At 33.8% G+C, this 12,862-nt stretch overlaps 3 protein-coding genes across 5 annotated transcripts; all 3 read right to left on the bottom strand.

The window, feature by feature from the left end:
* Positions 1-418: 418 nt before the first annotated feature.
* LOC107912589 (ribonuclease P protein subunit p25-like protein) lies at positions 419-3,533 on the bottom strand. Its single transcript, XM_016840831.2, has 8 exons — positions 3,215-3,533; positions 2,426-2,506; positions 2,260-2,348; positions 2,105-2,179; positions 1,724-1,827; positions 1,552-1,635; positions 1,362-1,424; positions 419-864 (listed from the first exon to the last, which is right to left on the bottom strand). Exons 1-8 carry the CDS (start codon positions 3,335-3,337, stop codon positions 764-766), a joined length of 720 nt encoding a protein of 239 aa, XP_016696320.1. The 5' UTR covers positions 3,338-3,533; the 3' UTR covers positions 419-763.
* A 553-nt stretch (positions 3,534-4,086) lies between these two features.
* On the bottom strand, positions 4,087-6,769 carry LOC107912588 (F-box/kelch-repeat protein At3g24760). 2 transcript variants are annotated; one of them, XR_001688211.2, is made up of 3 exons: positions 5,450-6,769; positions 4,581-4,701; positions 4,087-4,487 (listed from the first exon to the last, which is right to left on the bottom strand). XR_001688211.2 is itself a non-coding variant. In XM_016840830.2 (2 exons), exon 1 carries the CDS (start codon positions 6,613-6,615, stop codon positions 5,485-5,487), a length of 1,131 nt encoding a protein of 376 aa, XP_016696319.1. In that variant the 5' UTR covers positions 6,616-6,769; the 3' UTR covers positions 4,087-4,487; positions 5,450-5,484. The 2 variants fall into 2 exon arrangements, 1 of the variants encoding a protein (XP_016696319.1); XM_016840830.2 differs by lacking the exon at positions 4,581-4,701.
* A 4,058-nt stretch (positions 6,770-10,827) lies between these two features.
* On the bottom strand, positions 10,828-12,745 carry LOC107912590 (uncharacterized). 2 transcript variants are annotated; one of them, XM_016840834.2, is made up of 5 exons: positions 12,416-12,745; positions 12,250-12,304; positions 11,689-12,143; positions 11,349-11,610; positions 10,828-11,250 (listed from the first exon to the last, which is right to left on the bottom strand). In XM_016840834.2, exons 1-5 carry the CDS (start codon positions 12,419-12,421, stop codon positions 11,231-11,233), a joined length of 798 nt encoding a protein of 265 aa, XP_016696323.1. In that variant the 5' UTR covers positions 12,422-12,745; the 3' UTR covers positions 10,828-11,230. The 2 variants fall into 2 exon arrangements, with proteins under 2 accessions (XP_016696323.1, XP_016696321.1); XM_016840832.2 differs by having other exon boundaries at positions 12,250-12,307; positions 12,416-12,722.
* Positions 12,746-12,862: the final 117 nt, after the last annotated feature.

Here is a 12,862-nt window from a genome sequence, read left to right as displayed (position 1 = left end):
TGCTTTTATTATTTTTTCTTTATCTATGTTTCTTTCATATTTTTAAGAGGAATAGAAAAGCAAAAAATATATATATTTTTGTAAAAGTTTTACTTTTCTTTCTAATTACATGTAGTTATTAAATAAGTTTTTTTTACCAAATGTAATATAGTATGTAAGATAGTAGATATATCAAATTATCGGCTAAATGTAGTAATATGATGTTAATGGCTCTGTTAAACCAAATTAGGAAAAATATAAAATTCCCACGGATAATCGGTCCATGCAGCTTTAAGCAAAAGTTCCATGGTAAAGTTGCTACAGGTAGTAGCTATGCTTTCCCTTCGATTGATTCGATAGCCTTAATGGGAATGTCCTTGAATTACTCCTAGATGGGCAAAAGAGAAAATGAGAGAGACAAATATATACATCCAAGGAATAAAGAAATCATATTATATATATAAACATGATAGGGTATTTGGGATTTGGCAAAACCATAAGGGAAACTTCAATTACAGCACAAATCATATAAACCCATCATCATCATCATCATCTTGCCCTTGGCTAAATGCGAAAAAAAACCCAACAAAACTACCCCTACCCTCTCATCCATATAATGCAGAAACAAACACATTACCACTGCTTAATAGTGCTGGAGATTTTAAGCCACAATCTCACGCTATTAGAAACTGAACTACTTCCATAATTTCCCACTGGCCAAGGCAAGCAAGCATCTAGCTAAAGGGGGTAAAAACACAAACTTTATCCGTCTTTGATTATGCTTTCAGTAGCCACCACCCCTCGAGCGACCACCACCACCCATCCTCCCACGGCCACGGCTAAAGCCTCTACCACCTCCACCTCTACCTCTTTCATAACCAGCACCTGCCGCAGTAAAACAGCCAAATGAATTTTTTACAGCAATTTGAGATTCATTCATCAATGATTCTATTCTGCATCTACAACTTATTTCAGTAAGATTTTGGCTACTTTGATAGGTGCAACAGCCATGCTCTCATAACCAAGTTATAACAAGCAAAAGCCATCATTCCAAATTAAAAGATTATTGGTACTATCATTGTGAATTTCCTTTGAATTCTACATTACAACTAACATCTAAACTAGACATTCTTTTGCTTGATCTACTCTCAAAACTTTGTTCTACATTCCTTATATTGTAGGCAATATTATTTATATTCAAAGGAGTGAAAATCGACAACGGGTTGGTTGATGAGTACAGATGAGGAAGGAGCAAGGAAACCCAAGTTCACAAATTTAAGACAAGGAACCTTCACCTATGAACTGTTTTTATTTTAGCATATAAAACTTCTCAAAGTTATAAAATACCACTCCTTCAATAAGCTATTAAAAAGTATACTTACCACGATAACCCCAACCTCTTCCTCGCCCTCCACCTCTGCCCCAGTTTGAATATCCACCATTATCTATAAGAAATAAGTGAGGTATAAAGTATGGTCTAACTAAAACGCAAATTTTTGCTTCACAAATGTAAAAGTTCAAAGAAAAATGTCAATAATTATCATAAAACTACTCAAAATCCATATATTATACCTTGATAATTTCCATAGCCACCCCTGCCCCAACTCCACCCCCTCCCTCTGCCTCTACCACGACCCCTACCTCGGCCATATGAATCTACATTTAAAGTACAGGAAATGAGTTGAGCTTGAAATGAACAGAGTTCTTAGCGAACAGTTGCAGAACTACTAGTTCAAGAAAACACCTTCATTAACAGCATTATATGGGATGCGACCTTGTTTTGGCAGTTGCTGCTGCTGATAATGATATTGTGGCTTTGGTTGTTCAGCATAATGTGGAGCTTGATACCTGGAGTCACACAATTCAAATCATACCAGCGAAGACTTGTCTCAATCAAACAAGCAACATAAAAAATAATTCTGTATCACAGGCTATTAAAACATGTAAGAACTGGCATCTAGAGTTATATCAAACCCCATCTAAGCATAATATTAAAAATCTAAGCTTCCCTGGTTTCATTTCCCTGAACTTGTAATACAATTGGCTACCAACAGACATCTCATCAATTTACCATCCCATTGTTGAAAAAAAAAAGCACAAAAAAATACAAGACAATTTAGCCTACCCAACAGAGTTTTTGTTTAGTTCTCTGGTTGACAAGGTAATAGATATCATTGAGACATGGCGAGTCATCTCCACACTGCAAACAAGATAAGAAATACTCATGTATTAAGTATAAACTCGACACATCGTAAATAGGGGTAAAGTAGGGAGACTTACGGAACAAGGCCCTCTTCAATAGGCTCCCACACATCAGTTATGCTCACCGAGCTAATGGAAGTATCTTGATGCAAGCGAGGAATCCGTTTCTGTTTCACAATGCAATTCAGTAATCACGAAAAGTGGCAAAACACAATGCAGGAATGATCAGTAAGGACATCACAACCTTTAAAATCTCGGCAATGGCTACTGTCTTACTGATTGCCTGTCCCATTGCTTTCAAGACAATTTCCTTCACATGCTTGTCCTAAAAACACATCATCGAAACACTTGAATACAAACAACGAATATAAAAAAAAGGTGCACCACTGGCAGAATAGTCTAATAAAGCTATTATTCAGAGTGAATCAACATAAAAATAGAATAGGCAAAAAGCAATAGAAACCAGCTTCAAAGAAAAGGTAGCAGAGTCACATAAAAAGGAAATTCGATGTTTAAGATTTGATTTCTTCCATATTTAGCTAAGTATATGCTGACAACTAATACCAACTCATCAATAGTAATGGACTAATAGAATGCTAAAAAATTCTAACCCCAAATTTTATATTAGCTAAAAATAGCACACAAGAATAGAGCAGCTATTAGCTAAAAATTGTATCAAATAGCTTTATTCATAACAACAGGATAGAACCCATTGAATAGAATAGGGATTGAACACAAACAACTCTGATAAACAAAGATACGCAATGCAATCATTTTCTCAAAATCAGGAAAAAGAAAACCCAAAACTATCGAGCAACTAACACTTAAAGATACCGACGTCAAATCCCTAAACCAAAAACTCATAAAAGAAAAAGCAAGTCCAAAAAGAAAGCAATGGAGGCAAATAAATCCATAGAAGAAAGCTACTCAAAACAAGAAGAGAAACCCACGAGCAGGAAATGCCAAGAAACAAAAATGACAACAAGAATGAAGGTAAGTGGAAAAAAGGGGTGAAGATAAAGAGGGAGGGAACCTGAAGAAGAGCAATAGCATAGTTGATGTAGTTCCGAATAGCACCTTGGGAAGTGATTCGGATCTCATTCTCGTTAATGGGTGATTCAGGCTTTGGCTTCTCTACTTTCTGGTATCTATCCATTGGTTGTTGATGGTGGAATAGTGGTGAAGCAGTGAGAAGAAGAAGAAGAAGAAGAAGAACAAGAAGAAGGAAAACCCCTGATTTAAACCCTAACCAGTAGCAGAAGGAAACAAAACAGCGAATCCCTTTTTTCTTCTTCCGTGGCCTTGCTTAATCTTTAGCTAATTTTCTCCTTCTCGGGTTTTTATTGGGTTGGGGTTTGCTCTGGTTTTATGCAGAGAATAACCTTTTATTTTTTACACGCGCTACAGGAAAGCGAGTTGCATACACGAACGGCTTAGATTGGTTGATACTATGTGGCCCCTAACCTTCGGGCCCAAGCTTTCTTTTGCTTTTTTTTTTTTAGCTTGAATATATTTTCTTGGAAATCAAGAAATGAAGAGTAAAGTAACCCAAAACAAAATTTTAATAAAATGTTTTAGAATTTTCTTTCTTCTATGACTAAATTGGGTTGGGTAGGATTATTGTATCACATTACTATAATGTATGATCAGGTTGAATTTGTTTATATTTATAAATGGTTAATTTAAATTTATTTTAGATTTATCCATAATTTTTAATTTCTTTTAAAAAATTTATCTATAATTTCTATGTTTTTTTCATTAAAAGAAATTTGGTCAACAAGAAAATTCAATAAGAACAATTACAAATAGATTCTGCCTGCTAGGATTTTTGTTCATTAATGTCTGCAAAAATAACGCAGGCCATTCAATAATCCTAACCTTTACTTGAGAGGAAAAGATTTAAGCTGAACCATTACTCCATAAAAAATAATTTATTCATACAATTCACATTTCAAATTCTGACAGAGAAAAGAAGCACAAATCTATTTCAGAACAACAATTTCAATACATAGACACCAACATAATAGTTAACTGAATGAGAGGATCGATTTTGAGGGATTATCGATCGAAAGAAGAAACTAAAGCATCCACAAAACACTCTGTGACCTTATTTCCTTGTGAGACTCTGCAAATAAAAAGCTAACAAAGTTTTTCAAAAGACTATTTAGATGCAAGAGCTGGCAGATGAAGAACTGTACAGTAGCAGGCATCTTCAAGCTCATCTCAGCATGAAAGCATGATTCTGTTTTGCAACCACAATTTGTGGGGTTCTTGATAATCTGTTGTTGGACTTGCCTTAGAGCAAGCTGCGGAAAGATGCAATGTAATGTCAGTAACATCAAGCATTAGACCAGCATAATTCAGCACAAATTGCAAGCATGTGGTAATTGACGACATACTTGGTGTATTTATTTCAGTACTATCTTTTACTCTTTTGGTTAACTGAAGGTCAGTTATTGAAGTAGAACAGTTGACTGATCAGCAAGCATAGGCATCCTTGGCTGTAGCACAACTAATCAACTGCAAGATTGCCTAGGTTCAATAGGTACCTTAATTTGCAACCATCATGGTAATATGCAAAACCACCTCTTATAACTAAAATGACTAACAGTGCATCAATGGCATTGCTATCCTATCTTCACACTAAAGGACTTGGCATGTGACACACAAACAACTATGGAATATGATGATGTGATGTTAAGTAAGTGCATGACAACCAAAAACGGAAGTAAAGGAATTACGGAGCAGTGTACAAATTCAAAAACTTCTTAACCCAGATATGCAAAAAGCAAGTGGCTGAGATGCAAACAGCTAGTGAAACAAAGGTTCGATTATGTCGGTGCTATTAGGAATGAATTGTAAGATGAAGAATGAATTACTGAACAATGACAGATAAAAAGGATAGTTATGGGTTTTAACCCACCAAAAGAACTCTTTGGACATTATTTGCACTTAAGACCAATAACCCAGGTTTTGTTAGCATCTTGTGCTCAAAAAATTGCCCCAAGGATGCAACAGAACATTCCAAATGAAGTCAAGACATCCAGTTTATCCTAGAGCTGGATACAATTCATCCACCAATGACAAACTACAAAAACTGATAGATTCAATCGAGATCACAATCAGTATAAATTCAATCACACTAGAGACTGACCTGTTAAATTCAAAACCATGATAATTCTTATAAAATACCAATGCTTGAATAAAATGCAATACATCAAGCATAAAAGGAAGATAAGAGGAAAAGAAATTCAAGGTTCAAACTTACCAAGGTAATACATAGCTTGTGCCACCCCCATCATCTTATTGTTGGGGGAAAGAATGAGTTAGAGAAACGGTGGAACAAAAGCTAATGACTTTATGGAATTTGTTAACAGGTAATGGCAACCGAGGCACTCTCCTCCAACTGCATTTCCCATTTTCAGCACTGATTTCGCAAAGACATGATGGGTACTTTTGGTGATACTCTTCATTGAATACATATATAAGATTCCCCATTCCAACGCATTTCAAGCTTGCAAAATTTTCATCTTCCTCGCTTTCTACCAAGCTGTGTAACAAGCTCTGCGGCATGATCGAAATCTCGCTGAATTCCAATGTAGTTTCATCGATTTTCCAGAGATTAAACGACGGTCCCCGTGGCGCGTTGCACATCCCGGCCAAAACAAGCATGTCGTTGCACGGAATCAAAAAGGAAAAAATGACCCCTGGTGGCCTGAGAGTTTGAACCTCACTCCAAACGCGGTTTCGTAAATCAAAAGAAGATACAAAGCAAGAGTAGATCCCAGAGACGTAGAATTTGCCCTTGAACAAAGCTGATGAAAGAGATTGGCTTGAGTTCCCGGACCTGAAATCAGCCGGCAAAGCGGGGCAAAGCTCCCAAGAATCACGATTCGGGTCATATATTTCAACAGCCAACCTGTCTTCGATATCAACCAAGCCACCAATGAACCTGACTCCACCGACGACGATGAATTTGAAGCCCAACCCACCGGAGGAACCATCGTAGAAGACACCCAAAAGAGGGTTAAGCCTGGAGAACTTCAAGGGCGAGGTGAAACGCCAGGCGGATTTGAGAACTGGGGTGTAGCTGAAATTGGGAGTGGTGGTGAAAAAGAAGCCATTGGAGCCGAGGAAAGCAGAGGAGGAAGAGGGGTCATCAAGGCGAGGGAGAAGAAACCAGGCGTTGGACAAAGGGTCGAAGGCGAAAGACTGGTTGTTCCGAGAAGAAGTGTTGTGGAGACCGAAGAGGAAGAACCAAGGGTAGGAAAGGCAAGGGGAAGTAAAAGAAGGGGAGGAAATAAGAGAATTCCAGAGCTTGCAAACGGCGGAAGCACGGAGGAGGGAAGGGAGAGGAAGGGAAGAGAAGATGAGTTGGGTGAGATCGAGGCTGAGGGAGTTGATGTTGGGTTCTTTAGGGTTGTGGTCTGACATCGAAGGGAGGAAGAAGAACGAAAGGTAGTTGGAACTTGGAAATGAGAGACTGAGAGGTGGGTGAAAGAACGTGGTTTTCGAAGGAAATGAGAAGAAAAAGAGGATTAAAGTTAAAATATGCGGTTAGTACATTCACTTCTATAGAATTTGAGATTTAGTCATTGTGTTTTAAAAGTTATAAATTTAACCTTTTTATTTTTCTAATTTAAAAATCTTAGTCCGATCATTATCAACTTTGGTTAAAATTTATTAACTTATCGTATTTATTTTCTGTCAATCATATACTATGCCTTAAGAAGAAAATTTAATCAAAATTTCAAGTTGACACATTTTAACAAAAAATACTTATGATTTTAATGATTGAACTGATATTTTTAAATAAAAAAAGTAGATTTAGTTTTTAATTTTTTCAATACATGGATTAAATCTTAAATTTTGTTAAAGTGTAGGGACCGATTTTAACCGATAATTCATTATGGTTTTGGAATTTGGAAAAATAGAATTGCCATTTTTGGATGAAAATTTTATAAGTTTAGTTCATTATGGTATTTAAATTTAATTTTATATATTTTTTAAATTTACAATTACAATTATAAATTATATATACTCAAATTAATTATAATTAAAATAAAGTAGGTTAAATTATACAAATGGTTACTTAATTATATCCGTGTTCCTATTTCGGTCACTCGTAGTTAGATTGATAACAGAAAGCCTTTTTCTAACTAATATAATAGCGCATTTAATCCTTAATACTTACATATTTTATCAATTTGATATTAATTCTAAATAATTTAATAAATTTAACCCTTCACAATGACAAACTCTATTAATTTGATCCTCAAACTTCCTAACCAAAGCTTTTAACTTTTAAAATAGAAACATTTCATATTTATTAATTATTTTTATGGTTGAAATTATACTATTCAGTACATAACCCTTTAAGAAACATTCTATGTCAATATGCATTATTTTTTCCTTTTTGCCAAAAATATTAAAATTTTCGTTTATATTTTCTTAAATTCCTGTTTTTGGGGACTTTTACAAATAGATACTCTTTTTTTTGAAAGAATACAAATAGATACTTAACTGCTAGGAAACAAGGCTACAATCACTTACAGGTTTATTTTTTCATATCTTTTTTTTCTTAAACAATCTTATTATATGTTCTGATCATATTTTTTTTACACAATGCCTAGAACTACTCATAGCATCTTCCCAACCCATAAATAAGAGGATAATGCGCTTCAATGCTCTTAAACTCACATTTTTCTGCATTGACAACAATGTCTATGTCAATTAAGTTAAAACTCAAATATTCACCACGAGTATAACAATTATTCACCCATTTTTAATTAGTTTATTTAGTATCCAAACAGTAAATTGAGCCAGTTATTAGCCTATCCAAGCAAAAGTTTGGAAAAAAAGGAAAAAAAATTCGAACTTATCTGACTTGAAGTGAATAATGTTTAAATACTACATCACTATTTTTTTTTATTTTCTTTAATAATCTGGTCATATCTGTTATTTTTTAGACAATGTTTAAAATTATTCATATTTTTTCTCAACACTTAAATAGGAGGAATAATGCGTTTCAACGCACTCAAACTTACATCTTCCTACATTGACAACAATGCCCGTACCAATGAAGTTATTAATTTTTTATTTTTATATATAAAGAATAATATTTACATCGGTATTTCAGATATATTAAATATAAAAAATTGAATTAACATAAAAAAAAATCAGGTCAGTTAAAGCACTGATATAGATTAAGAGAAAATAAAGTTGGAAATTTGTCACTTAGAAATGAACTCAGTTTATTTGAAAAAGAGAAAAAGAAATGGGCTGGTGTGAAACCAAAAGAAAATGACTAATTGAGTAAGTAGTGACAAAAATAAATTTATTTTATAAAGTAAATTGTGTATTTAATTGAATAATGATGAAAATAAATTTATTTTATAAAGTAAATTGTATTATTTTAATTGTGTTTTATTATTTTATATATTTTACGTAAAGAAAATAGCAAAGTATTTGAGCCTAAACCTTATCATTTTTAATAATATTTATATCTTATTTTTTGCTAAGTAATATTTATATTTATCCTTCATCCAAAGTTTTTCATTTGTTTTTTTTATCAATTTTTTTTATAAAAATATTTGTTACTAAATTTTATTTTAAGGTGTACTCTACATAATATTTGCAATTCTTCCGAATAAAAAAAATAGAAAATACCATTTTCTTCTTTGATTTTTAGGCAGAAAGAGAGTACACTAAGCAATTTTTCTCGGAAAACAAATGGGCATAAGACTTGTTGTTAAGAGTGGTTATAACTACAAAACCACGTATGGTTCGCAGGAATGGAATAGATAGTAATGAAAAAGTTATTCGGTTGGAATGAAATAGTGACATAATAAGCACCTTAACAACCCCTATAAGTACCCCCTCAATCAATGAGGGAGGGATCTTTTGGTCTCTTCAACAACCTTTGAGCACTTGTCATATTCAGCCTCGTCCTTAGCCTTCTGCTTGTCCTCTTCAGCTCTCCGCCTTTTAAGGTGAATCGGCCTCCATAACACCACTGCATCCTCTTCCCTGTCATTCTCGTGGTACACTGTATTAACAAAATAATAGAGGTAGGTTTAGTTGAATGATAAAGTATAAATATTGAAACTTATAGAGGTTTGGATTCAAATGCTATTATGTGTATATTTTTATTTTTATTTAAAAGATATAGAATGACAAAAGCATCTTCAAATAATGCAATATACTTTGTAAGTTAAAAATATTTTCGTCATAATTCAACTAAGTTAGTGTTTGATTGACTTATGACATCAACAATATCAAATGATGAATATATAGTATAAATATTTAAAGATTTGGTTGGAACTAATTTAGATTGGAAATAGTTTGCTGAAAGCCGCTTGTGTGGTCAACATGTTGGTAAAAGCACCATAGAGGTCATTGTACTAGGAGTTAGGTTGTATTTAACCCTTTCTACTAAAAAATAGATAAATTAATCTTTGCACGTTAGATCAAAGAGTAAATTAATTTTTTTTGTTAAAGATTTCATCAATTTATACTGTTCAAGATTGACGTAGTTGATAGAATAACCAAATAGCGACACGTGGTGTGCCACGTTTACCTCATACTGATGTACAAAGATCAATTTTTAACATTAAAAATGGAAGGAATTTTTAATAGAATGACAGTTTACTATTTGATTTAATATATAGAAAATAATTTATCTATTTTTTGAATAAAAAGAATAAAATACAATTTAACTCTCAATACAACGGGCTGTGTGCTTTTACCTCAACATGTTTTGTCACCTTGGATCCAAATTTTGTCATAATCAAATTAACAAACAAATTGAATGTTTTTATAATAATAAACCTAACAATCAAGGAAATTACGAAATGTGTGGCCTGTCAGTGGCAAACGCCTTACCACCCCATCGGATAAGGTAGGCATGCAATATTTGACCCAACTCTACAAACCAACCCACTCAGGGAGTCCAAGTCCAAACTGTCTGTCCATATTCCATAATTGGGTTTTTAATAGATTATCATATTTATTTTTGGATGTAATTCAGATGATTGTTTTAGAGTTTATCCACCCTAATTCTTTGGGAATTAATAATGTAATGTAGGAAAAAAAATTCATATATTTCTGGGAATTATATTTAAATATTTACTCGATTTTAAAAAGATTAAAAAGATTAAAGATAATATTAAAAATCAAATTGAAACAGAATGAGGTAAGATGGGAATGAATATAATCAACATTCATAGAGGTGGTAATGATTTTCAAGATTATACATCCATCCATATTAGAGCGAGACGGATGGCAGTGTAAAGTGTGTCAACTATGGAGCGGTGATGGATTTAATGACATTCGTCTCATCTTGCTCCATCACCATCCCTAGTCTTAATATTGCATTCAATATTCGTTGATGTTTTGTTTTTATAATTAAGTAAAAAAAACTAAAATTAAAGAAAAAAAGAGACAACATTAAACCGATGAAAAGATGATAAAAACATTAGATTACATGTGAATTGATCTGATAGAGACATAGTAAAGAAATAGAATGTAAATAAGATATTGTAAAATTTTAAAGATTACTGTACTGAAAAGATTATTATGCAAACAAATTTGAATTAAAAGTTTGTAGTTAAAAATTTAAATAATCAATATTTATAATTTGAGTAATTGAGTTGAATGAGTAATCTATGTTATGAAGAAACATTGCTTGTGACAAAGGCATGAACTAACGAGACACATAGATACAGTGCCTATATTAAGCTTAAAAAGCCTGTTTTTTAACAGTAGATGGCTTTAACTTCGTGCGATGGAAAATGGATTGAAGTCAGCTTGGGCACGTAGGTCAATAATGTTGAGTAGTCTTCGATGTTACATTTCAGATCCATAGCACTGATATTTCTACATCTAACTGGATAATGTCTAAAATATCTCAACAAATAACCAATCAACTTTAATTAATCAAATCTAAGCCTATACCAATGGAGTATTTCTTTTCTTTTCCTTTTTACACTCCCCCCAAAAGAAAATTTTCAGCTTCTGCCTACCATCACCTTCTCTTTATCTCATATCGTCACAGCTCAAGCACCACAACTGTGTCCACAAGAACATACAAACATAATTAAGTGACTTGGAACACCATAAGAATACACACACACACATATATATACATATATATATGTAAGTCTTACATTCAGAGTCTGTAGTTATCCAATTCCCTCTCCTGCTACAACAACGGTTTAAGCCATGCATAGGAGTTGAATTCAATGATAATATATTGCAGGTTTCATCATTTCTCAACGAAGAAGTCACTGTGATTCCAGAATAGGCTGAGGAAGTAGTGGAGGAGCTCTGGACATCCCACCTAAAGCTTATCTTAGGTGACTCATTGCTCAATTGATCATGATCACCCGACACTCCTTTCATTGCTTCACGGCTCCTAAACTGTAAAACCTGTCAACAATTTGAACTCTTTTAAACTACACAATCCTTAAACAAATGAAGATTTCGAAGACAAGCTTTTTCATTTACCTTTCTGCCGATGAACTTCCCGCCTAATTTCTCCGGTTTCTTAGCAGCGGCCCATCTCAACAGCTCCTTCATTCTAGACATGGTTTTGGTTTTGTCCCCTTTAACCTTTTCTTTCTTTTCAATGGTGTTGCATTGGTCATTTTCCGCCGGGGGTTCACTTAACGGTAAAACGACCTTGTCCCCTGTACGAGTACCTGAATCCGACTTTGGACTAACACCGAACCCTGTAGCGATATCTTGTTTCTTCTTCATCTTCATGGATTGAGCCCAATGCTGTTGTTGTCCTCTATGAGAAGAGCTCCTCACTCTACTCAAATAGATAGTACTATAGAAGCAGGCCCTTGCAACATCTCTATTGCATGGAAATATGATTGGCTTAAAGTACTTATTAAACTTCTTACTTTTCGATCTTATATGCTTTGAGAAAACTATGTCTTTGGATTTTTCTTCCTGATCTGCAAACAATTGGAAACAATATTAGACTCATTTTCAGACATTAACATATACGGTTAATTGGTTATAGTTGACAAGATATATATATATACACAAATTTTTGCTTACCTCTAGTATTTTCCCTTCCTTGTTCATGTGCTACCTTAAAGAGCCATTGAAGGATCTGCTATATATAAATTCACAAATGAAGGATATATAAGGTCGAGGACAATGCTATGCTGAATATCTTGTTAACGATATATATGATTTTTGAATTGCTAATGAACCAGCTCACCTGCATTTGTATTTTGCTTGATATTTTGTCTTTGAAGGGGAACTGAATAAATTATATAGTATTGGAAATGAGTGAAATTCTACTTTGTTTCAGCAAAATCTTGGTCAAAATGGACAGCTCTGAGAGATCTATGTGGTGCTGTCAGTATTGCTTGAGATTCCTCTAGTAAAAAAAAAAATGAAGCACTTGTGAAGATGAAAACAAAAAGAAATTTGAGAAAGGTGAGTGAGTGTTTGAGGAAGATGATGATGAGACAACCAAGCAGTGAGTGGGGAAGGGTTGGCTTGAGATCCATAGTAACATAGGGGAGTAGTATTATATAACATATGCTCATATGATGAATTTAAGAGGGAGATAAGTATTAATTTAAGAACCAGACCTGGTGGCTTTTGTCTTTGCCATACACTTGTAATCCCGTGGTTGGTCGGTCCCCGGTGGTCCTGATAT

This window comes from Gossypium hirsutum, chromosome D11 (genome assembly GCF_007990345.1).
Source record: "Gossypium hirsutum isolate 1008001.06 chromosome D11, Gossypium_hirsutum_v2.1, whole genome shotgun sequence".
Taxonomy (NCBI): Eukaryota; Viridiplantae; Streptophyta; class Magnoliopsida; order Malvales; family Malvaceae; genus Gossypium; species Gossypium hirsutum.
The sequence above is the reverse complement of the archived record's forward strand: the minus strand, read 5'-3'. Positions and strand labels throughout refer to the sequence as shown.